This window comes from Ambystoma mexicanum, chromosome 2q (genome assembly GCF_040938575.1).
Source record: "Ambystoma mexicanum isolate Mex_15411 chromosome 2q, UKY_AmexF1_1, whole genome shotgun sequence".
NCBI lineage: Eukaryota > Metazoa > Chordata > Amphibia > Caudata > Ambystomatidae > Ambystoma > Ambystoma mexicanum.
The window spans coordinates 204,163,276-204,188,904 of NC_090924.1; the positions used below are offsets into that span (position 1 = coordinate 204,163,276).

General features: G+C 47.3%; 1 protein-coding gene across 1 annotated transcript in view; it reads right to left on the reverse strand.

Annotated features, from left to right (window-relative positions):
* The window catches only part of SMG1 (SMG1 nonsense mediated mRNA decay associated PI3K related kinase), a 2,768,248-nt gene that overhangs the window by 1,335,000 nt on the left and 1,407,619 nt on the right, over positions 1–25,629 (reverse strand). The window contains exon 43 of the mRNA XM_069647131.1: positions 19,550–19,688. Within this exon, the coding sequence (XP_069503232.1) occupies positions 19,550–19,688 (139 nt within the window). The remainder of the gene's footprint in view (positions 1–19,549; positions 19,689–25,629) is intronic.

A 25,629-nucleotide genomic window follows, 5' to 3' on the forward strand; every position in this document is an offset into this window, starting at 1 on the left:
CTACTTTTATGCATGGGTTCGAAGGGGGGCCCCATGAGCTTAGCTAGCACCACGTTGAGGTCCCATCCTGGCGGTGGGTTCGAAATAGGAGGGTGAAGTCTCTTTACTCCTTCCATGAAGGCTTTAACCACTGGTACTTTCCACCACGAGACCCTGTTATGGGATGTGGTGTAAGCCGAGAGGGCTGCCAGGTGTACTTTCAGAGAGTTAAAAACCAACCCTGCATCCAGCAGGTGGAGCATGTATGTTACAACGTTGGAAGGAGTGCAATCAACCGTGTTAATTTGTTTATTCTGGCACCAGATAACGAATCTTTTCCACTTGTCAAAGTAACAGTGTCTTGTATTTGGTTTCCTGGACTCTTTTAGAATGTCCATACACCTCTGTGGTAATTTGAGATGTCCAAACTCTATGACTTCAGGAGCCATGCTGCTAGGTTCATAGAGTTGGGTTCCTGATGCAGTGTTTGACCTTGTTGCTGGGACAGAAGGTTGTACCAGGCTGGGAGTCTGATGGGCTCGCACACCGCCATCCTGCGTAGGTGTGGAAACCATGGTTGTCTCGCCCACATGGGAGCAACTAGGATGAGCGTCATTGATTCTTTGTTCATCTTGTACACCACCTTCCTGATGAGAGGAGTTGGTGGAAAAGCGTACGCAAACATCCCTGACCAGTTCATCCACAGGGCATTCCCCTGGGAGTCCGTTTGGGGGAACCTGGATGCAAATCCTGGGCATTGTTTGTTTTCGCTTGTGGCGAATAGGTCTATAGTGGGGAAAACCCCACTGAGAGAAGAGATCTTCTACTACGTCTCTGTGAAGGACCCATTCGTGTTCTTCTGGGAGGGGGTCTCTGCTTAGAGCATCCGCTAGGGAATTGAGCTCCCCTGGAACATGTTGCGATGACAGGAAGATGTTCCGTCTGAGTGCCCATATCCATATTTTCTGGGCAAGCTTGGACAGATTTGGCGAACGAGTCCCTCCTTGCTTGTTCAGCTAGAACATGGCTGTCGTGCTGTTCGTCCTGATCTGCACCGACAAGTTCAGTAGATGGGGCTCGAACGCCTGCAGCGCTCGGAATACTGCCAGAAGCTCTAGCAGATTGATGTGGTTCTTGGCTACTGAGTGAGACCAGAGACCCTGAGCTGTGTGGTGGAGATGGTGAGCTCCCCACCCAGTCAGGCATGCATCTGTAGTAACCACTGCCTGTACTTCGGGATCGTAAAAGGGTTTCCCCTTTGCGATATTCTCTCTTGTCCACCAGTGTAGGCTCTGTACGAGTGTTGGCGAAACGACCACTAGATCGTCCCACTGACCACTTGCCTGAGACCAATGTTTCGCCAACCATTCCTGCATGGGACGCATGCGCAGACGCGCGTGGGGGACCAGGTAAATGCATGACGCCATCGTGCCCAGTAACCGCATAGCTTTGCGTACTGTTATCTGTTGACCTGACTGATAATGCGGAATTTGCAGAAGTATATTCCGAATTCTTTCTTCCGAAGGGAAGGTCAATTCTCTCTGAGTATCTAGGATAGCTCCTAGAAACTGTTTTGAGGTGCTTGGCCCAAGACTTGACTTCTTCTCGTTGATAGAGAAGCCTAATTCGTGGAGGAGGTCGATAGTCCTCTGAATGTTTGATCTGCAGATTCCTGGGGTTTCCCCCGTTATGAGCCAGTCGTCTAGATAAGGGTACACTGGGATTGCCTCCTTGCGTAGGTGTGCAGCTGCCACCGCCAGTACCTTGGTGAATACCCTTGGTGCTGAAGCTATCCCGAAGGGCAGTACCTTGAATTGGTAGTGGCGACTGTCCACCTTGAAGCGCAAGTATTTTCTGTGCGCCGGGAGCATAGAAATATGAAAATAGGCATCTTTCATATCCAAGGTTGCCATGTAATCCCCCTTTTTTAGGAGTGGGATTACCTCTTGTAGCGTGGTCATACCTAAAGAGTGGACTTTTTGTCTTGGAGGGTGGTTTCGGGGACGTTGCAGTAGTTCTATACAGTACCCCTTGGATACCGTCGACAGCACCCATCTGTCGGATGTTATCCCTTCCCATGCCTGGGTGAAGCTGGATATTCGTCCCCCTACTGGGGTTGCATGGGAAGGGACCCTGAAATGAGCGTCACTGCTTTGGTGGAGGCGTGCCGCCTCCTTTACTGGGGCTGCCTCTGCCTCTACCACGTCCTCTTCTACTAGCCCTACCATACCCCTGGGTAGACTGTTGTGAGTTGGTGTTCCACTGTGTACCCTGGGTGTGGGAATAGCTATTTCCTCTATTGGAATTTTGGCCGCGGGGGCGACGAAAATTGCCGTTCCCTCTTTGGTTAGGTGGTTTTGTAGTTAACTGGCCAAGGGATTTGAGGGTGTCGAATTCCTCCTTAGCGTTTTTTAGTGCGTCCTCGACTGCCTTTCCAAACAGGAGATCACTTTCCACTGGTTTGTCTAAGAGTGCAGCTTGTGTTTCTGCTCTGAATCCCGACTGCCTCAACCAAGCATGTCTTTTGATGACAGTCCCCTCTGCTATAATTCTACCCGCATTGTCTGCGGCGTCTAAAGTTGCTTTTAAAATGCAGCCTGAGACGTTTCTTCCCTCTGCACAAATGCGAGATAGCTGGCTCTTAAGGGGTTCGGGAGCGGAATCTATTAGTGCTGCCACTTCTTCCCACTGATGGCAGTTGTAGCTGGCCAACAGTGTGGTGGAATTCGCGATTCTGGTTTGGTAGGCTGCCGTGGAAGCTACTTTTCTACCAAAACCATAGAGTTTCTTACTTTCCTTGTCGGGGGGAGCCTCCGAGGAAGATAATGGGGTTCCAGCTCTCTTGCGGGTGTTAGTTACGACTAGAGAGTCTGGCTTAAGTTGGCCTCTAATATATAGAGGGTCCGACTGGGCTGCTTTAAACAGCTTCTCTACTCTCGGGTTTACAGGTCTTGTCAGGTTTGGGTTGACAAGGGATGGTGCTATTCTGCGTTGAATAGATTTCAGGATGGGAATGGTCTGGGCTACTGTCTTCCTTTCCCCTATTAGTTCCTCCGCGAAGTCCCTCTCTTCTTGGACACCTTGTGTGTCTATGTGGAAGTGGTTAGCTGCCCGAGAGAGCAGTTCATTCAGGAGGGGCTGATTATCTATTGGGGAATCAGACACTGGGGCTTCCCTTTCGACTGGTGAGTCCATTCTGAAAATATCTGGGCTATTTTCTGGCTCATCCTCGTCTTCGTCCTCCCCGTAATAATCTGACACTGCGAGATCTTCTGGTGTCTCAAAATCCTGGCCCTCTATAAGGGAAGAGTCTCCTTGGCCTGTAGGGAAAAGGCAAGAATAGGGTTGGACCTCGAAGGGGTCTGAAGCCTTTACTGGTGTCTCGACCCGGGGTCTTTTATTTGAAGGGATAGGGTCCCTTGAACCTGAAGGAGAAGATTCCTGAGGGTTTAAAGCTAGTAGTTGGTCAGGGTGTCTTTCGAAGAAATTTGCTAAGGAGGACATCCTTGACATTACTCTGTCAATGTCCTCGCATGACCAGAGTTTTGAGCTTGGGGTGACCTTGCTGGAACTCTCTATGGACTGTCCCTGAGAAGACTTGGACGGGGAAGTCAGTTCTATTGTTGTGGGGGATTGCAAGGGTTGTTTCCTTTGTTGCTTACCCCCTTCCCCGTGGGTGGAAGTGTGTTTACCCTTTCCCTTATCTTTCGACGCCTGGCGTCGAGGATCGGAGGTGGAATCCCTGTGTTTCGACCTAGGCTTCGAAACTGGGCACTCCTCACTCCCAAGTGATGTACCCTTTCCCTGGGGTGCAGGCTGGGGATGGAAGCCGTGTTCGTCTCCGGACGAGTGATCTTCCGTGATGTTAATGGGCGAGGCACTATGTGCAAGTGTGGAGGCTTGCCTGACGTCGTGCGGCGACCTCGACCGCCCAGAGGACGTCCTTTCGGACCGCTCCTTTTGTGCCTCTTTCCGAGGTTTCGACGACGTCGAATCTCGGGTGGGTTTTTTGTGTTTAGCGTGTGTATGTGTAACGCTCTTGTCGCCGGGGGACTTCCCCATAGTCGCCGGGACGGACGACCTTCCGAGGCCGGGGACGTGCGTTAGGCTGTCTTTCGACGCCTTGGTGCCCTCGCCATCCGAAAGTCCGGCGTCGCTGCCGTCGCTGAAGGTACCCTCCGCCTCCATAGCTGCTAGCTTGGCGTGGTGGGCCCAACGCTTGGTGGAGCGGTCCTTAAGAGTCTTTGTCTTAAACCTGCTACAGGCCCTGCAACCCGCCTCGGGGTGGTCTCTGGGCAGGCAAAGGTTGCACGTAGCGTGCTTATCTACCCAAGGGTATTTCTTATTACACTTGGGGCAAAACCGAAAGGGCGTACCCTCCATACGCGCCTGTGGGCAGCGGGCAAGTGTGTGTAGGTAAGAAGGTGTCTATAACCGAGTGTGGAAGTGTACCACCCCCCACTCTCCCTACTTGTAGGGCCGAGGCCAGCGGCCCAGGCCCGAGCCGAGGCGGAAGCCTCAAGGCCCAATCCGTCGGGTTTCGACGTTGATCTCCTCCCCGGTTCGCCGTCGAGATGCTGGTCGACGTAAGGGTGACAAAATGGGGCAAATTAGAATTAGTTTTAAGTGTAAATATGGCAAAGCCAGGGAACTCCGATGAAGTGCTTCCGACCAGAATGGCGGAAAAAAACAATCTGGGGATCCTAGACGCGTGAGGGATCATGGGTACAGTGGACGTCACACTAGGGATAGTATTACTGGCACGCCCTGTGTCGACGCCCTTTTTCGATTTTCGAAAAACAAACTGTAATACTCCGCAGCTTCCACTAGATGTCGGCCTATGCACAGCATGTGATCTAAGCAGATTCCACAAGCCTCAGAAATATATATATATATATGATACATTACTCACCGTAATCGTATTTCTGATGCTTGTATCTGCTTAGATTCACATGCTGTGCATAGGCCGACATCTAGTGGAAGCTGCGGAGTATTACAGTTTGTTTTTCGAAACTCGAAAATGGGCGTCGACACAGGGCGTGCCAGTAATACTATCCCTAGTGTGACGTCCACTGTACCCAAGATCCCTCACGCGTCTAGGATCCTCAGATTGTATTTTTTCTGACATGAGGTAGCATGAGGAGTAGCGCGAGTACAGATAATCCAAGCAGATAGACAGAAAGGTAAGACTACAAGCAATCATGCGCCTTCTCTCGGAAGGGTGGGTCGCATGTGAATCTAAGCAGATACAAGCATCAGAAATACGATTACGGTGAGTAATGTATCCCTTCTGAGGCTTGTGGAATCTGCTTAGATCACATGCTGTGCATAGATTAGCGAGCAGTACCAGAAGAAGGAGGTGGGATGTGAGAAGGGTCATGAGCAAATAAGTGTCTTAGAACCGCTTGTCCCACTTGTGTATCTGCCTTGGAATGGGTGTCAATGCAGTAATGCTGAGTAAAAGTGTGAATAGAGCTCCAAGTAGCTTCTTTGCAAATGGTGTCAAGGGGTACATTTGCAATGAAAGCCAGAGTGGCCCCAATGCCTCTAGTAGAGTGGGCCCTTGGCGTAAAAAGGCTGAGTCTTTTCAGAGAGTGAGTAACACAGCTGGATACAGTTAATAATCCACTTCGAGATGGCACGTTTAGAGACGCGATCCCCCTCTCTGCCTGTAGCTACGGAGACAAACAGTTGATCTGTTTTCCTTAGCGGTCTGGTTTTATTTACATAGTAGAGGACCGCCCTACGCACATCTAGGGTGTGTAGTTTCACCTCAGCCGAGCTTTGCGGGTTCTGGAAGAAAGCCGGAAGCTCGATGGACTGGTTTACATGGAATTTTGATATAAATTTAGGTGAGAACCTAGGGTGTGTGCGTAAAACCAGTTTGTCTTTATGGATAGTAAAGAAGAGATTCTGCACTGACAGCCTGAATTTCACTGACCCTTCTTATAGAAGTAATAGCTACTAAGAAGGCCATTTTATAAGTCAGGTGTTTGAGACTGCTTTTATGCATGGGTTTGAAAGGGGGCCCATGAGCTTGGCTAGCACCACATTAAGGTCCCACCCTGGTGGTAGGTTTGAAATAGGAGGGTGAAGTCTCTTTACTCCTTCCATGAAGGCTTGAACTACTGGTACTTTCCACAACGAAACCTTGCTATGGGAAGTGGTGTAAGCCGAGATGGCTGTCAGGTGTACTTTCAGTGAGTTAAAACCCAATCCTGCATCTAGCAGGTGGAGCATGTATGTAACAATAGTGGAAGGAGTGCAATCAACTGGGTTGATTGGTCTACTCTGGCACCAGATAACGAACCTCTTCCACTTGTCAAAGTAACAGTGCCTTGTGTTTGGTTTCCTAGATTCCTTTAGGATGTCCATACACCTCTGTGGCAAATTGAGGTGTCCAAACTCTATGACCTCAGGAGCCATGCTGCCAGGTTCATTGAGTTGGGTTGCTGGTGCACTGTTTGACCTTGGTGCTGGGACAGTAGGTTGTACCAGGCTGGAAGTCTGATGGGCTCGCACAGCGCCATCCTGCGTAGGTGTGGGAACCACGGTTGTCTTGCCCACATGGGAGCAACTAGGACGAGCGTCATCGATTCCCTGTTCATCTTGTTCACCACTTTCCTGATGAGGAGTTGGTGGAAAAGCGTACGCAAACATCCCTGACAAGTTCATCCACAGGGCGTTCCCCTGGGTGTCTGGTTGGGGGAACCTGGATGCAAATCCTGGGCATTGCCTGTTTTCGCTTGTGGCGAATAAGTCTATAGTGGGGAAACCCCACTGAGAGAAGAGATCTTCTACGACCTCTCTGTGAAGAACTCATTTGTGTTCCTCTGGGAGGGAGTCTCTTCTCAGAGCATCCGCTAGGGAATTGAGCTCCCCTGGAACATGTTGTGATGACAGGAAGATGTTCCGTCTGAGTGCCCATATCCAGATTTTCAGGGCAAGCTTGGACAGATTTGGCGAGCGAGTCCCTCCTTGCTTGTTCAGGTAGAACATGGCTGTAGTGCTGTCCGTCCGGATTTGCACTGACAAGTTTAGTAGATGGGGCTCGAACGCCTGAAGCGCTCTGAATACTGCCAGAAGCTCTAGCAGGTTGATGTGGTTCTTGGCCACCGAGTGAGACCAGAGACCCTGAGCTGTGTGGTGGAGATGGTGAGCTCCCCACCCCGTCAGACATGCATCTGTAGTGACTACTGCCTGTACTTCGGGATCGTAAAAGGGTTTCCCCTGTGCGAGATTCTCTCTTGTCCACCAGTGAAGGTTTTGTACCAGTGTTGGCAAAATGACCACTAGATCGTCCCACTGACCACTTGCCTGAGACCACTGTTTCGCCAACCATTCCTGCATGGGACGCATGCGCAGGCGCGCGTGGGGGACCAGGTAAATAAATGCATGACGCCATCATGCCCAGTAAACGCATTGCTTTGCGTACCGTTATTTGTTGACCTGACTGATAATGCGGAATTTGCAGTAGTATATTCCGAATTCTTTCTTCTGAAGGAAAGGTCAACCCCTCCTGGGTGTCCAGGATTGCTCCTAGGAATTGTTTTGAGGTGCTTGGCACCAGGCTCGACTTCTTCTCGTTGATTGAGAAGCCTAACTCGTATAGGAGGTCGATAGTCCTTTGAATGTTTGCCCTGCAAATTCCTGGGGTTTCCCCCGTTATGAGCCAGTCGTCCAGATAAGGGTACACTGGGATTGCCTCCCTGCGTAGGTGTGCAGCCGCCACCGCCAGTACCTTGGTGAATACCCTTGGTGCTGAAGCTATCCCGAAGGGCAGTACCTTGAATTGGTAGTGGCGACTGTCCACCTTGAAGCGCAATTACTTTCTGTGCACTGGGAACATGGAAATATGAAAATAAGCATCTTTCATATCCAAGGTTGCCATGTAATCCCCTTTTTTAGGAGGGGGATTACCTCTTGTAGCGTGGTCATACGAAATTTTTGGGGCTTGACATACTTGTTGGCAGGCCGTAAGTCCAATACTGGGCGCATTGTCAAGTCTTTCTTTGGCACAAGGAAGTAAGTTGAATAAATACCCTTGTTTACCTGGTGTCCCGGGACGAGTTCTATCGCGTCCTTTTGTAGAAGAATGGCGATCTCCTCGAGGAGAATCTTCTGATGTTCTAAGGAGTGTACTCTTTGTCGTGGAGGATGGTTCCGGGGACGCTGCAGTAGCTCTATACAATATCCTGTGGATACTGTTGACAGCACCCATCTGTCTGATGTGATCCCTTCCCAAGCCTGGGTGAAGTTTGAAATGCGTCCCCCTACTGGGGTTGCGTGAGAAGGGACCCTGAACTGAGCGTCACTGCTTTGGTGGAGGCGTGCCGCCTCCTTTGCTGGGGCTGCCTCTGCCTTTACCACGACCTCTCCTATTACCTCTGCCGTAACCCTGGGTAGACTGTTGGTTGTTGTTCCACTGTGTACCCTGCCCCTGGGAATAGTTAGATCCTCTCTAGGAATTTTGGCTGCGTGGGCGACGAAAATTACTATTCCCTCTCTGGTTAGGGGGTTTATTGGTTAACTGGCCAAGGGACTTGAGTGTCTCGTATTCGTCCTTGTCATTTTTCAGTGCGTCTTCGACTGCCTTACAAAACAACAGATCGGCTTCCACCGGTTTGTCCAACAATGATGCCTGTGTTTCTGCCTTAAAACCAGACTGCCGTAACCACGCATGTCTCTTGATAACAGTACCTTCTGCTATCAATCTGCCTGCGTTATCCGCGGCGTCGAAGGTTGCTTTCAAAATGCAACCAGACACGGCTCTACCCTCTGCGGAAATCCGAGCTAATTGGCCCTTTAACGGTTCAGGAGCAGAGGCTATGAGAGCCGCGACTTCTTCCCACTGATGGCAGTTGTAGCTGGCCAACAGGGTGGTGGAGTTAGCAATCCTTGCTTGATAGGCGGACGTTGAGGCTACCTTCCTGCCTAAACCATATAGTTTTTTGCTCTCCTTGTCGGGAGGAGCTTCTGACGAAGACAAGGGTGTCCCAGCCCTCTTACGAGTGTTGGTGACAACTAGGGAGTCTGGCTTCAGATGTCCTCTTATATAGAGAGGGTCAGACTGTGCCGCCCTGAAAAGTTTTTCAACCCTGGGATTGACTGCTCTGGTGAGGTTTGGGTTCACCAGGGACGGATCTATTCTCCGCTGAATGGATTTAAGGATAGGGATGATCTGGGCAACAGGCCTCCTTTCTCCCACTAACTCTTCTGCGAAGTCCCTTTCCTCCTGTACACCGTGGGTGTCAATGTGGAAATGTTCTGCTGCGCGAGCGAGAACCTCATTTAGGAGGGGTTGTTTATCGACCGGGGAGTCGGTAACCGGGGCTTCGTTCTCTACCAGGGAATCTACTCTGTATGTTTCCGGGTCATCCTCTTCTTCTTCCTGGTCTTCACATTCCCCATAGTAGCCCGTCCCGGTTTGCTCTCCTATCATACCAAATTCTTGGTCTTCACAAAAGGAAGCCTCTCCTTGATACCGTGAGTATGGAGTTGCGTAAGGTTGTACCTCGAAGGGTTCAGACCTCATCAGGGTTTCAAACCGGGCCTTCTTACTCGGGGGGATAGGATCAGTAGAGCCTGAGGGTGTGGCCCCTTGTGGATCATACGAGAGGAAATGTTCTGGATTTTTATCATAAAAATCAGCCAAAGAAGACATTCTTGACATGACCCTATCTATGTCTTCACTGGACCATTTTTTGGAACTGGGAATGACTCTCTCAGCAAGTCTATGGGATTTATCTTGAGTAGCTTTGCTGGTTGTGGACCTATCAGCAGACCTGGGTTTGTCTGTCTGTTTAGGGGGGGTGGAGTGTTTCACAGGTGTGGAAGAATGTACAGGTAGTTTCTTCAGCTGTTTTCCCCCCTCCCCGTGCGTAGAAAAATGTTTTCCCTGTCCCTTAGTGGCTCCGGAGTTTTTCGACGCCTGGCGTCGAGGATCGGGAGAGGTGTCCCTGTCCTTCGAGCGTGGGGCCTCGCTGGCTTTTAATTGCGGGCTCCGACTCCTGGAGCGCGGCCTGGGGGTGGAAGTCGTCTTAGTCTTCCGACGATCGAACTTCTGTTAGCCTAGGGAGCGAGGCACTCTTGGCAAGAGTGGATGATTGCCTGGAGTCATGCGGCGATCTTGATCGAGAGCGCCCAGAGGACACCGAATCAGACCTTTCTGTCTGTGCCTCTTTCCGAGAACTCGACGTCGAGTCTCGGTTGGACTTAGTGTGTTTAGTGTGTGTAGTATGTGAAGCGCTTGTGTCGCCGGGGGTCTTCCCCGTAGCCGCCCTGCCGGACGACCTTCCGAGGTCGGGGATTTGCGCTCGGCTGTCTTTCGACGCCGTAATGCCCTCGCCGTCCGAAAGTACGGCGTCGCTGCCATCGCTGAAGGCGCCCTCCGCTGCCATGGCCGCCTGCCTGGCGTGGAGGGCCCAACGCTTCGTCGAACGGTCCTTAAGTGTCTTAGGTTTAAACCTACTACACGCTCTGCAGTTCGCTTCGGGGTGGTCCCTCGGCAAGCAGAGATTGCACGTGGCGTGCCTGTCGACTCAAGGGTATTTGCGATTGCACTTGGGGCAGAATTGAAAAGGGGTACCCTCCATACGCACCTTGAGGCAGCGGGCTGTTAAGTGTAGGAAATGTATAAGGTGTACCTATATACCTAGAGTGAAGAGTATGTACCACCCCCCACTCTCCCTACTTGCAGGGCCGAGAGGCCAGCGGCCTACCAGGCCCGGGCCGAGGCCAGCGGCCTTCCGAGGCCCGGGCCGAGGCCAGCGGCCTTCCGAGGCCCGGGCCGAGGCCAGCGGCCTTCCGAGGCCCAAATCCGTCGTGCAGCAGCCGACGTCTGCAGCCGGCGTCGAGTGTCGAAGTTTGACGTTGGGGTGGGGAAGGATGTCAATAGATTACTATTTTATATTTTAGCAAAAGTATGGCTAAGGCCAGGGGACTCCGCAAAATGCTTCTGACCAGTATGGCGGAAAAAAACAATCTGAGGATCCTAGACGCGTGAGGGATCTTGGGTACAGTGGACGTCACACTAGGGATAGTATTACTGGCACGCCCTGTGTCGACGCCCATTTTCAAGTTTCGAAAAACAAACTAATACTCCGCAGCTTCCACTAGATGTCGGCCTATGCACAGCATGTGATCTAAGCAGATTCCACAAGCCTCAGAAATATATATATGACAATGCATTACTTACCGTAAAAGCATTTCTGATGGTTGTATCTGCTTAGATTCACATGCTGTGCAAAGGTCCGACATCCAGTGGTCACTGCGGAGTATTGCATTTTGTTTTTCGTAGTCGAAAAGGGGACGTCGACAAGGCGTGTCTAACACTATCCCTATAGTGACGTGCGTTGTACCCACAATCCCTCACGCGTCGAGGTCCCTCTGTTTGTATTTTTCTGCCCTGAGGGAGCCTTCTATACGTGAGAGTACAGAAAAGAGAGAAATATAGGAAAGGAGGTCTATGTTCCTTCCATCCGAGCGGGGAGGAAGGGTGGGCGCATGTGAATCTAAGCAGATGTTTGTTAATCTGCTTAGAATCACATGCTGTGCATAGACTAGCGAGCAGTACCCGGAGTTGGCGGTGGGTTATGAGAAGGAACAGTAGAGAAAAGATGTCTTAATACTGCCTGTCCCACCTGGGAGTCAGATCTAGAGTGTGCATCTAGACAGTAGTGTTTTGTAAAGGTGTGCACAGAACTCCAGGTAGCCGCTTTGCAGATGGACTCAAGGGGAACATTTGCAATGAATGCTATGGAAGCCCCAGTGCCTCGAGTGGAATGTGCTCTTGGCTTGAAGGGCAGTTCTCTCTTACCAAGAGTGTAACAGAGAGTGATGCATTGTACAATCCATCTAGATATAGTGGACTTAGAGACTGCATCTCCTTCTCTTCCTGCTGCCACCGAGACAAAGAACTGATTAGTCTTTCTCAGTGTTCTGGTTCTTTCCATGTAGAACATGACAGCTCTGCGTACATCTAGTGTATGCAGACTTTTTTCTCCCAAGCTGGAAGGGTTTTGAAAGAACGTTGGTAGTTCTATAGATTGGTTTACATGAAATTTTGAGATGAATTTTGGTGCAAACCTTGGGTGTGTGCGAAGAACCACCTTATCCTTGTGAACTGTTACGAAGGGGTCTAGTACAGAAAGAGCCTGTAGTTCACTTACTCTCCTAATGGAGGTGATAGCTATTAGGAAAGCAGTCTTAAGAGTGAGGTTTTTAAGAGTTGCCTTGTGCATGGGTTCGAAAGGGGTGCCCATGAGTCTGGAAAGTACCATGTTTAAGTCCCATCCGGGAGCTGGGTTAGCTATCGGGGGGTGTATTCTCTTTACCCCTTCCATGAAGGCCTTGATAACTGGTATCTTCCACCACGACACTTTAAGTTGGGAAGTGGTGTATGCAGAAAGTGCCGCTAGGTGGACTTTAATGGAATTAAACACTAGACCTGAATCCAGTAAATAGGTCAAGTACAGAATAATGTTAGTGGCAGAGCAGTCAACCGGGTTGATGTTCTTACTTCTACACCAGATGACAAATCTTTTCCACTTGCTAGAATAGCAGTGGCGAGTATTAGGTTTTCTGGCTTCCCCGAGGATGTCCATACATCTTTGAGGGAGATGTAAATGTCCAAATTCTATGATCTCAGGAGCCAGGCTGCTAAGTTCATGGTCTGAGGGCATGGATGCAGTGTCCTGCCCTTGTCTTGTGACAGCATGTTGTACGGGCAGGGAAGTTTCATTGGGGGAGATAGGGACATCTCCATCAAGTGAGCGAACCATGGCTGCCGGGCCCACATTGGGGCCACTAGTATCATGGTAACCTGCTCTTGGTGCATCTTGTGCACCACTTTGTTGAGGAGGGGAGTCGGGGGAAAGGCGTAAACAAATTTCCCTGACCATTGCATCGACAGACCGTTCCCCTTGGACTGGTTTTGGGGGTACCTGGAGGCGTAACTTTGGCATTGTGAGTTCTCCAGGGTTGCGAACAGGTCTATTTCCAGGAAACCCCATTGCGTGAAGACGTCTAAGACGATGTCTTCGTGCAATTGCCATTCGTACTCTTTGGGCAGGGGGAAATCTCTGCTGAGTTTGTCTGCTAACAGATTGAGTTCCCCTGGTACATGTTGTGATAGTAGGAACATGTTGTGTTTGATAGCCCACTTCCATATATTCTGGGACAGCTTGGACAGTCCTGGAGAGCGAGTGCCCCCTTGCTTGTTGAGGTAGTACATGGCTGTGGTGCTGTCTGTGAGGACCATCACTGTCTTCCCTTGTAAGTGTTCCTGAAAGGCTTTCAGTGCTTTGAACACCGCTAGTAGTTCCAGCAGGTTTATATGCTTGGATGCTAAACTCGGAGTCCACACTCCGTGAGCAGTCTGATGGGATAGGTGAGCCCCCCATCCTGTAAGGGATGCGTCTGTGGTTAGAGTGGCTTCCACTGCGGGTGTGGCAAAAGTCTTCCCTAATAACAGGTTTTCCTTTGTCCACCACCGTAGCGAGAGAACCAAGGCCTGCGAGACCACCACTAGATCGTCCCATTGTCCGCTGGCCTGACACCACTGGCTGTAAAGCCACTCTTGCATTGGGCGCATGCGCAAGCGCGCGTGAGGTACCAAATAAATACATGACGCCATCATCCCTAGCAAGCGCATTGCTTTGCGTACCGTCACCTCTCGACCTGCCACATAACAAGGGATCTGAAACAGCATGTTTTGTGATTCTAAGCAGATTAACAAACATCAGAAATATATATACACATATATATATACACATATATATATATATATACATATACACACACACACACACACACACACACAATTGCTACAGTTTACGCCCCAAATTCGGGAAGAGATGGATACTTGAGGTCAGTTATGGCAGAATTGGAAAAAAATTTAAAAAGAGAGAGAAGAAACATTTTGACTGGGGATTTCAACCTAGCTTGGGTCCCGGACATAGATCGTAGTGGGACAGGCTTGCAGGGGGGGCCCCCCCCCCATCTCACAGGCTCAAAGACCGATTTTCCCATTTGGAGTTAAGGGATATTTGGCGTGCATGTAAGGGCAGTGAGGCAGGATATACTTTTTATTCTCACGTACATAGATCACTTTCACTCAGATTATATTTGGGTCTCTGTGCACTTGGTGGGCAGAGTGAATGAGGTGGCAGTGGGTTTTATTGCCCTGTCCGATCATGCCTCATTGTCGGCATCGCTAAATATTCAACACAGTCCTACGCAACTATGGCAGTCTTTCCCCGACAATGTTATCAAAGATGGGGTACTCTCAGAAGTGGTGATGGAGAAGATCAAGGGTTATTTCCTTAACAATGGGGAGTCGGATACATTCTGCAGGGACAAACTGAGGCAGCCACTCAGGATGTGGAATCCCAATTGAAAGACTATGCTAAAGGGCATCGAGTCCTTTTGCTGACACCCGTTATTCCAACGGGTGTTTTGCCGAAAATGTGCATCGAAATGTTTTTGGGGGATGCGGGGGGGAAAAACAAATTAAATTAAGGGGTGGTTTGGGGTGTGGGGGGAAACCGCCCATAAATTAAAGAAAACGTCGATTACGTTTTTTGGAAAAACTCCTGGGGCAAAACACCGGTCAGAAATAAGGGGGTCAGCGAAATAACATGGAACCTGCTGAAGATGGGGGCGGTCAACCGAGTAGGTCTAATCTGAAATGGTACAGTGCAACGTGGGGTCAATTGGATTTACTGAGGGCTAAATGGGCTGAGAAGAGTCTGCTTAATATGAAGCAATGTTTCTACGTATAGGGGAATATAGCAGATCAGTTGTTGGCCAGGCAACTTAACTATAAAATGACGCTGGAGAATCAGTGACAGAGAATGGGGAAACTTTTTGAATGTTTTTACAGGTCCCTATATTCATCCAATCACCCTTGGAAGGGACCCCCAAGGAGAATACCTAGACTATCAAGCTGAGGACCATATCAAGCGAAGACAGAATCTCAGCAAGGAGACATCCAAGAGGCCGAAGTTAATAGCACCAATAGGAAACACAACCCTGAATAAAGCGCTGGGGCCGGATTGTTTCCTGGATGCATTCTATAAGAATAACCGATCTGTAATTGTCAAGGTTAACATCTTTTGGGATGGTCAGGGGGTATATCAGTCAATGGACTAAGCAAAAGTGATTCTATTCCCAAAGGGTAATAAGGATCCCATGCTTTGCCCTCATTAACATCGATGCTAAAATGTACACAAAGATTCTGACAACTAGGTTCGAGGGCTTGCTCCCAGATCTCATACATCCCAATCAACCCGTATTTATTGCATCTCGTAAAACGTTCGATAATAGCCAGAGGGTGAGTGCTCTCGTAGAAAGAAATCTCCAAAAGTAAGACTCCCGCCATATTGTTCTCTCTAGAAGTCGAAAAGGCGTTTGATAGGGTGGAGTGGTCATTTCTCTTCCACACTATGACTATGGGATTCAGGAGTATGTTTCTGCAAATGGTACAAGCCAATCATCGCTCACCCAATATGAGACTGCCCCCTCTCACCGTTATTTTAGGCCATATACTTGGAACCTTTTCTGCAGCGGCTGAGGGAGATTCCCCCAAAGTGCAGGGTATAATGTTCGGAGGTGACTAGCATAAGGTGATGGCCTTTGCCGATATGTTGCTGGCCCTCTCGGATCTGGTCTCTTCGCTTACTGAGGTGGTGGCGGAGGTAGATGCATTTGGCAAGGTGGCAGGGCTAAAAAATAAACAGTCGTAAATTTTAAATTTGTCTTCAACAGGTGAAGTGTTGGAGAGGGCGCAGACCCGTTCTCCGTTTCAGTGGGTGGAGGATGGGATCAAGTATGTGAGCGTTACCATCAGAAAGTTGTTCGCCTCATTATATGCAGCAAATTACACACACCTTTTAACCAACACAAAAAGGGATCTATAACGGTGGAATCCCCTTAACATATTATGGATGGGCTGGATGGCTTCGATTAGAATGGGGACCCTCCCGGGTTTCTTTATTTTTTTCAAGCTCTGCCAATTACTCATCATGACTTTTAGAACACTAAACAAGCTTTTAGCATTTATTTGGAACAATAAAAAACCAGGGTATCGCCCTAGAATTACTAATGTCCCTGAAATCTAAAGGGGGCCTGGCAGTCCCACATTTTTACCATTACTATTCAAGCCGTGCAAATAAGGGCCATTAAGAAATGGTTTGCAACCGATGTAAAGAAGTAGTGTGTCATAATCGAAAGGGGAGTGGTAGGTTTCCCATTAGCAGTAGTTTTATGGCTTGCTAAAGCAGACAGACCGGGTAGTATGCATGCACGTGAAATCACTGCATTGATGAAGATGTATGGGATTCATTGGGGAAAAATAAAAGGGATCTTGTCAATACCTGCTCCATTCCCACCCTTGCTCTGCAATTCTCAATTCTCCCTGGGAATGGTGGGGAACTCCTTTAGGTGCTGAGAGGCGGGGTGTTTACAGTTAAAAGGTATTATGCAAGAGCAGGCAGTAGTCTTACGAACAGTGTAAACAGAACTTTGGCCTCGGGGAAGGAGACAGACTAAGTTACTACCAATTGCATCACTGGGTATCACGTTCCACAATAAATCTGCTGCAAATAGACAATTGACTGAGTTCGAAAAATACATTACCACCCAGTCGGGGGATAAACACCTAGTATAGTCCCTATATAAAATCATAACAGAAAACCCTGGAATCAGGACACGGCCATATATGATGCAAGTGGGAAGGGACGCTGGTTCAGGATCTTATATAAGAGGTTTGGGAAACTCTTTGGGGTAATACACCCAAATTAACCAGATCTCTCCAAATACGGGAAATCTGTTGGATTATTTATCCATTTTGGGAACAGGTGATGTCTTAAATTAATAATATGCTCAAAATTAACTTTGCTTTAGGAATGGAGATGAGTCTTTTGTGCCTTTGGGACAGGGAAGCAGCCCCACAAAGTAGACCACAATTTAAAGCTTATGTGATTTTAGTGTTGGCTGCTACCCTAGCAGTGGCCTGGAATTGGAAGAACAAGGCAGCCCTAATGAAACATGAATGGTTAGCAAAAATCTGCAACATATTAGCGATAGAATGTCAACATATAATGTCCATGGGGATTGTGTGAAGTTTACACAAGATTGCATTTGGCTTAGGTATACCAGAGGGACTGGGGGGTACACTACAAGCTCACTGTTCCAGCTCCCAGGACCCAACAAACCCTTCCCCAGTGCACAGATGGAGGACTCAACCAAGGGCAAGTTAGAACTGTCGTTTATTACAGAAACAGACAGGGTTCATAGAGGGCATTGACTATCATCTCCAAGACACTCAGTTCCTAAGCCCGCGTCGGGTCATTTTGTCTGATTTCAATGTCATAACATGAGGCTCGTCCCCAAAAACCTATGAGGAGACCGGATTGGGTAGTTGGGGTGGTAGTGCCTATGCATGGCACCTATACATGTTACTCTATAGGTCCTCACGTCAGGTGGCTTGTCTGCCCCTTCCCCAGAAACAATCTATTACATTGTTGCAGGGTCGCAGGATTACCATTGGCCCTTGCCCTCTGACATCCACCCCTGGATTTCTGTTCCCCGATTGGCTGGAGCTGATTTCCCCAGGCCTGGGACCCAGCTCTGTTCTCAGCGCACCTTCTCAAGGTGATGAGAAAGACTATGGGCCTCATCACGAGTTTGGCGGTAACCCTTAAATGCAGCGGTAATGCTATTACTGCCGCAATAAAGGGTCCGCCGAATCACAGACTTTGCCGGATTTTCCCCCAGCTCTGAGCTGAGGGGAAATCTGCCGCAATTTTGATGATTTTCGGCGCTATTGCCGCCGGCGGTAATAGCACCAAACATTCCCCATTGGGCCCAATGGGGAATGGGCAATTTCGAATGGGCCCAACGGGTAATGTGGACCTACCGTTCCGCCAAACCCATGATCCGGTGCTAATAGCCCAAGGGGGTTTGGCGGTAGGGCTAATAGCGCCCAACTCGTGATGAGGCCCTATGTGTTTGCAATGTAACCGTCTGTGCTACCACTTTTGCCTGTGAGAGTGCCCCCAGTGTTGCAGTGTTGTTAAAGCATCCATGTTTCACTTCATGTCTGTGTTGCTGAGAACTGTTTGTCTTCCCACTGCGGGTGAATGACCATTGTCTGGCTCGGCTGCATCACGTGGTGGAGGACTGCAAAATTAAGCTCTCCGGGCTGCAATTTATGAGGATGTATTCTGCTTTTCGGCAGATGGCTCCTTGTCTCTTAGCTTCGGAATGTGCCGTTTGTCTCTGACCTTTGCTGCGAGACCTGGCCTGCTGTTCTGTGCAGCCTAATTCTGCTTTTCGTCGCCTCTCGTCCTGCGGCTTGTGGCCTCATGTAACCTCATTATAGTTATACTATGATTTTTATATATCTAAACAGTGCTATGTTTCTTATAGGTTAGTAGTATTCGGTTCTTCCAGGGTTCTTATACGATCCTGTAGTTCCATAGGGTTAGATGTGTTAAGTGTCTTCAAGCTTGCTCTGCATCTCTTGTTTTGCCTTGCGTTCAACGTTTCTGCACTTGGCTAATGAGAAAAATACAAGCTTTTGACAGTATGTATATGTATCTGTCCTCTACAGAACTGTGCAAGCATGTTCTTCGTGTGGGCACGTGTGTCTGTGTTGTGCATGGCTGTGATTTTGCTTCTGACTAACGTGTCTATGTCATGGTGTCACTAATGACATCAGCACAATGGTTTTCCATTCTGGGTCAATCTGATCCATCGAGGCATTTGAATCCATGATCAGGGTAGTGGCACCTTTATCCATAAAGACATTGACGGGATAAGGTTTGAATGGCTGTTTAAGAGAATATCTGTTTGCATATGTGAATGTCACTGGCCCTCCTCGGGGCTGTCCAAACAGCAATTTGCTTCGTGCATTCTTGACTCTTCGGGCCGTCATGTTCATAGGGGTGAGGAGGGGCATTTGAGGGACCCTCTTCATTGGGGAATGGTGTTATCATACCGGTATCAGTTATGTCCACAGAATCTAAGAATTTTGGATATAGTTTACATTTTCTACACCCAATGTGCATGTTCCCGACACTGATTACCGGATGTGCTTTTTCAAGTTCAGTTCTACAGGTAGGGGGAGAAAACGAGGGTGGGGGGGGGGGGAAGAGGAGGCAAGCGGTGGTTGTGGGGTTCTGTTGCATTGTTTTGTTTTTTAAATGCCAATAAACACAACTAAAAAAGTAAAGCAGTCAAGCCACAGCCTTCTTGCAGTGTTATAATTCAGAATGCCTGTCTCATACATGATTTGTAGTGCCACATCGTACTACATTTACTACACACCCAGCTCAACAGTTTTAGTTATTTGGTAAAATAGTTTTTCAAAAGGCACACTACTATAAAAAGCTTAATATTTCAGTGCTGTACAAATAATCTAAACACTGAATCACACGCATTTCCAGGTTGATCTCAAGCTCCTCCCAAATGCAAATCATTCAAATGACTGACTTCACGAACGTCATAGGGTTATGCAGGTTGAAAAATGCAAAATGAAAAAATGTTGAATACTAAAAACATTTACCTTTTTCAAAGCAAACATTGTAATCAATGTGAACAACTTCCCCGGTCGTCATGTCAATGAGAACATTGTCAAGATGTCTATCTCCAAGACCAATGATGTAACCAACCATTGACATAACTGCAGTGGATCTTGCATAAGACTAATAAAAAAGAAAGATAGATTTAGTAAAATTTGAAAATGTGAGCATTAAGTAGAAAAAACTGCAGACTGTCATCAGTTGTCATTGAGTAATTAGTGAATATAAAGTTTGAAGTGGCTTTTGGATCAGATAGTAACAACTTTTCATTTAAATTCCATTATGGATTAAGAGATAAAGAAATCCTTCAGAAAAAAGCACAAACTATGCATGTGGATCCATCTTTCATAAAGAATCATTTCAAGGCGGCTACACTTCATAAAAGTGAGCTACAAAAGCATACAATGTGTAATATTAGTTTCCCTCGAGTAGTAGAGGGCCATTGATGGAATTAACAGCCCATATGTTGATGACCAAGTGAAATACATCAGCACCTGATCAGGTAACCGCCCAACCAAACACACATGGATATTGTAGGACAAAAGCAGGAGGTTTAGAATGTGGCTATTTCTGAACAGGCTAAATACCACTCAACGACAACTTTAAAAGTATTCAACTCCTCTTACAACATCAAAAAGAATCCATAAACTCCACATCTAAAGCGCCACATTTTCTCACTGGTGTTGAATTGTATTGCAGAGTGACCACTCAAATAGCCGCAGTTACCAAATGAGGGACTATGTACACACTTTTTAATAGCAGGGGGTAAGAGAACAAAAGAAAATGCATCAAGAAAGGTATATTCCAGTTATCTATAGAGCAGTCATTTGCTACAAGTGAATGAAGCACAATCCAGGAGAGAGAATGGGTGTGTATGGTAACGTTTTAGATATTCTGCATGTTAGAGATTCTCAAGTACGCTGGATAGGTGTTCAAGAAGACAAACCTTTGTAAGTGGACAGGATTTTTACCAGGATTTTTTTTTAATACTCTCACAACAGAAACAAGCAAACTGGTTGCACTTTTAGGGGGGAGGGGGGGATTGATATAAAGTACAAATAGCCATTGCCGCTTGACACCGCATAATTCACAGTAAATGCATTAAAAAATATACCCTTTTTTTAATAAGACATTTCTACAATTGGCAAGAGCTTTAGAAAAAAAGCAGATTAGAATTACAAGTTAGGGTCTGGAAAGGACCTAACAATTTTAAAACCTGTAGGGAAAGGAAATCACATGGAGTCAGGCAGTGAAATGCAGCATTTTATCACACCAAAAATTAATATAAAATTACAGGTATTTAAAATATAATGACAGCTGTAACATGTCCTACGAGTGAAAGAGGCAGCACTCATCCAGGTGACTATTCAGAGAAACCCCAACAGAAGAGATCTTGAGATTGGCTCGAAGGTGGCATGATTGTTGCTTAAGACTTTCATTTGTGAGAAAAATAAAGGAAATACCCTACATGGCCCTTATTACTAAGAGGGGTTTCCCTGCCTCAACTTAATGCTAAGGATATGTCAGAATGTCTGTAACCAAAGGTCCACCATCCTGTGTCAAAACATATTTCCTTCCCTTACACTAACTAAACTAAGGTTGGTGAGTTTTCTTAATACATAAGAACGTCTCCCTTCTTTGAAACAGACCACCGTGTCAGTAGTCTGGACGGACCATTTCATTAGGCAACAACTTCCTTCCCCAGGTTGCAATCCCTTCCAAGGGTACAATACAAAGTTCCATATTGAAAAGTCTCAGTTCACAAATAAAGAAAATGTGCAACTCAAAACCTTGATGCCAAGAAAATGACTCCCTTCCATTGGTCTTTCTCCAGCTTTTCACAATGTTCACAATACCTTGAACTACAGAAGCTACTGGGAGCCAGACAATCTGGCTTCCGTCCATTACATGGAACCGAAACAGCCCTCATTGACTTAAAGACCCAAATAGATGAACTGAGAGATCAAGAAAAGACGGCACTCCTCCTCTTACTTGACCTCTCAGTTGCATTCGATCTCGTGGACCACAAGGTCCTCTGCAGACACTTGGACTCTGCTGCTCATTTCTCCACCCAGGCTATCAAATGGATAGAATCCTTTCTGAGTGAGAGAACCATGTGAGTTTTCTCCCCCTCAGCAGCAGCAGACCCTACACCTATCACATGTGGAGCCCCCCAGGGCTCCTGTGTCTCCCCAACTCTATACAACATATTTACCAAACCCCTTTTCGATGATTTGGACCATCTAGGTATCACCTACACTAACTATGCAGATGATACACAGATTCTCCTCCCACTTTCCGGGGATCATAATAGAGACAAGGATTTGGTAAATAGGGTGTATCTTATCATTCAGGCATGGATGGCATCCCACGGCCTCTGCTTGAATGATAAGACAGAGTTAATCATCTTGGGCTCACAGGCAAAAATCAACAAATTAGAGCAGGACTACTCAGCATCGACGGCAACGTCATTAAAGTCTCGAGGGAAGTAAAAACGCTTGGTTTCTACCTTGACTCTGCCATGACATTTACTAAACAGGTCAACTCCTTAGCATCAACTACAGCCTATACCTGTAAATTAATAAGAGCAGGTAAACCCTTCTTATCTAATGACAGCTGTATGATCCTGGCAAGAGCCCCAATACTCTCACGACTAGACTACTGTAATGTACCCTACATCGTTGCCAACAAATCCATCACCCAAAGGCTCCAAATCCTTCAAAATAATGCCCTTAGAGCGGCAGTTGGGATAAATAAAAGAACATATCTCCTCCTTCAGACGCCAGTACAAATGGCTCTCAACTGCTAATAGAATCCACCTAAAAATGATCTCTTTGACCCACAAAGCTCTAAATAATGCAGCACCCAGTTACCGGATGGAAAAAATAAAAGAGAAACATTTCTAATAGACCGAAAAGAACTGTCAATTCAAACTGTCTGTTAATACCCAGATTTAAACTTGCCAAAATTGGCAGCATTAGCTTCCCAGTGACAGCGGCCAAACTATGGAATGCATTGCCACACAACTTTAGAGCTGACCAACCGTTCCTACACTTCAGAAGAAATTTCATTAAACATCAATTCTAATAACCTGTAGTCACAACATTAGCCCACTGGGAGTGTATATATATGTATTTGTAGAAGTCCATCAACTAATGCCCAACTTGAATATAGCATACTAACCTTGCATCTTGTATATTAATTACCTGCAATCACCTGCCTATACTCGCACTTGCAAGTATATATACCGTACATCCCTGTACCATTGTAAATTTATGCACTACTGTAAATTTGATGCATCCTTGTAAAGTTTGTAACATTGTCCTTTCGAGATTCCTGTAACTTTGTAAGCCTTGCATATTCGTCTTTGCTGGGTCCGGTTACCTCTGGGTCTGGTGCGCATTATAAGTCAATAAACAAACACCAACAGGGGGAATGACTCCCTAACCCAGGCCTTTCTTAGGCTTCTCACAATGCCACGCAAATGACCGCCTTCCCTCGGCTTTTCTCACAAGGTTCAAAAACACAAAGGGGCAGGAGTAGCGTATTCTGGCCTTTCTTAGGATTTTCACAAACACCAGATGGAATGTCTTCAATCCCCAGGACTTTCTCGGATTTTGTCTCACAGCCCACCTGGTTCACTACTCTGCCAGGTACTGTGACTATGAAGAGGACTTTGGAAGCAGTTAGTTCTTAGGTGTGGGTCCCTAACCAGTTCTGTGTGACTTATGCCCTTCAGGGTTCCCACCGACTGCACAGCTACCCAGACCTCTTCAGGGTTCTTACTGGCTTCCTTCAGCTGTTAATGTGTTTCTCCTCCCCGCTCTGGCTTCTCGCAGTCTCTCCAGGGGCTAAAATGGCCTTGCAGCCCCCCCCCCCCGCCCCTTGGGCTGCATGTTTCCAGCTCACAGAGCACACCAGCTCCCCAAGTGGGCTGGCTGCCCTGGTCTTTGCCTCCTTTGGTCCGACAACGGTGGATTTGTCAGGGACACCTGACGGCGGACAGGTTTCTTGGTCTCGGCACTCCCAGCGTCCCCGTTACTCAAGCTTGTTTAGAGTTTACCGGTTCCTCCAGGAATGGTCTGACAACCTGTGAAGTCCTTCATCCCATTTATCATCAGGTTGGACCTACTTGTTCCAAGTTGTCTAGGGCGCACATGTTGGTTCCGCTGTGCACTCTGCATTGCTCTGCACCTCTTCTTCGTCTAGGTATTGAGGTTTTCATTCTCAACTGGGTTACTTGTGCTCTTTGTCCCAGTTTCTGTATATGACCCTCATAAGTAGTCCCTTCCCTTTCTCATCCCAGTACTTTACAGTGAGGTCATCTACCCTAAAGAGGTACATGGAAGTGTGCAGGGTTATGGGAGGTAGGAGGATGGGGAGGTGGGTATATGTTTTGGGCATACTGCGTTCTTCCTGGACAGTCGTCCCTAGTGCCCTAGGGCGGGAATCCCTCCCCATGAGGTTAACCCGCTGAGTACCACCACCAGCATTGGGGTAGCAGCATCAACTCTCTGCCCTCATCGGAAGGGATACCCCCTATAGGAGAAGGGACGACATCCAAGGATTTGTCACACTCTGCATAGAACCATTAAGGCAAAACTGCTTTTTTGGCCACTCTGTGTGGACCAAACAAAGACCACAAAACAAAATGGCCAAAGTGTAGGATTTTTAAATACCTTGGTAGTCAAATCGCCATCAAATACAAGCAAAACTAACCCAGTAACAAAATAGGGTAATCCAGGACCGCTCAAGTAGCTACATGGTCCACGAAGGGCAGCAAACCATCAGTGAGTTGCAGCTACAGGGAGACTGTAGAAGCCCTTCCGACAGCAAAACGTCTAGAAAAACAAGAAGCCAGCAAGAAGCTGTAGGCGACTCAGGACTCAAGGAAACTCTAAAAACAATTTCTGACCCAACACTGTGCACTAGGTTAAAAAATTCAAACAAATGTTCCATAAACAGTTCCATCGACATTTTAATATTGAAATGGGTGCTTCCGGTGTAATTTTCACTGTTAAATATCTTGTGGTAAAGCCATGTCCTCAGTGATCGATTACTGATTCAAAACACTAAATGAAAAGACAAATAACTTGTGTAACAAAAAGGCGTGTTCTAGAGAAAGTAATGAACTGCTGTTGGGAGTTTAAAATCTGATCCAAGTGTCTTGTGCCCCTAATTGTCTCTTAATTTAGTTGGAGCATCCATTTTGGAACAGAGGAGACTTAAGCAAACTGCAAGTCTCCAGATGTTCTGGCTTACAGCTCCTGCCAGCTACAGCCCAGTTAGCCTGGTCAAAGCAGAGGGATCATAGGAGTTGTAGGACAAAACATCAAGATGCCCGCCCCTACCTCAGAGCTTGATGGAAAGCTAAATGCTTTTGTCAGGGAAAGAGGCATACAATAAATAAATGTAGGTCCTACCAAATCACAAAATTGGAATGGCAGGTAAACATTAGAAACTGGAAACAAGAAATTGCAATTATGGTAGTGTGCCATATGAAGCATAATAAATATGTCACTATTTGCACGTAAAACAGGCTACCAATTCGTTATGAGTTCAGGAGGGATATAGAATAGGACCTATTGTCCATTGTACAGGAGCAACAAATCTACTAAAACCCGTACAAATGCATATTGTGCATGGTGGAAATCAATGAAATAGACAAAGGGAGGGCCAATTTATGAGATCAACTGCTATGCTATGTGTTCAGATGAATTACCAGACCCAGACCTGTGGACAGATTTTGAGAGGCCACCCTATTCTAGTGAACAGGGATAGAGACAAATGTCTAGTCAAACTATCTGGGTAGTGTGACTGCACACCAAGGCTTACACTTGAGGGTGGTAAATGGTTCAGTTAAGCACACACAGAGAACTCATAACACAACTTGGGCAGAAGGTATAAAAATACAATTATTTATTTATGTCTTGGACTAACTCATAGCAATTAAAAAAAACAGGTAAGTATTGCAATGCACATACACAGGAATATAGACGAACAAGTTACTTCTTACCTTGTAACGTTCTTTCGATGGGATGTTACTCCGACGTATTCCTTATCT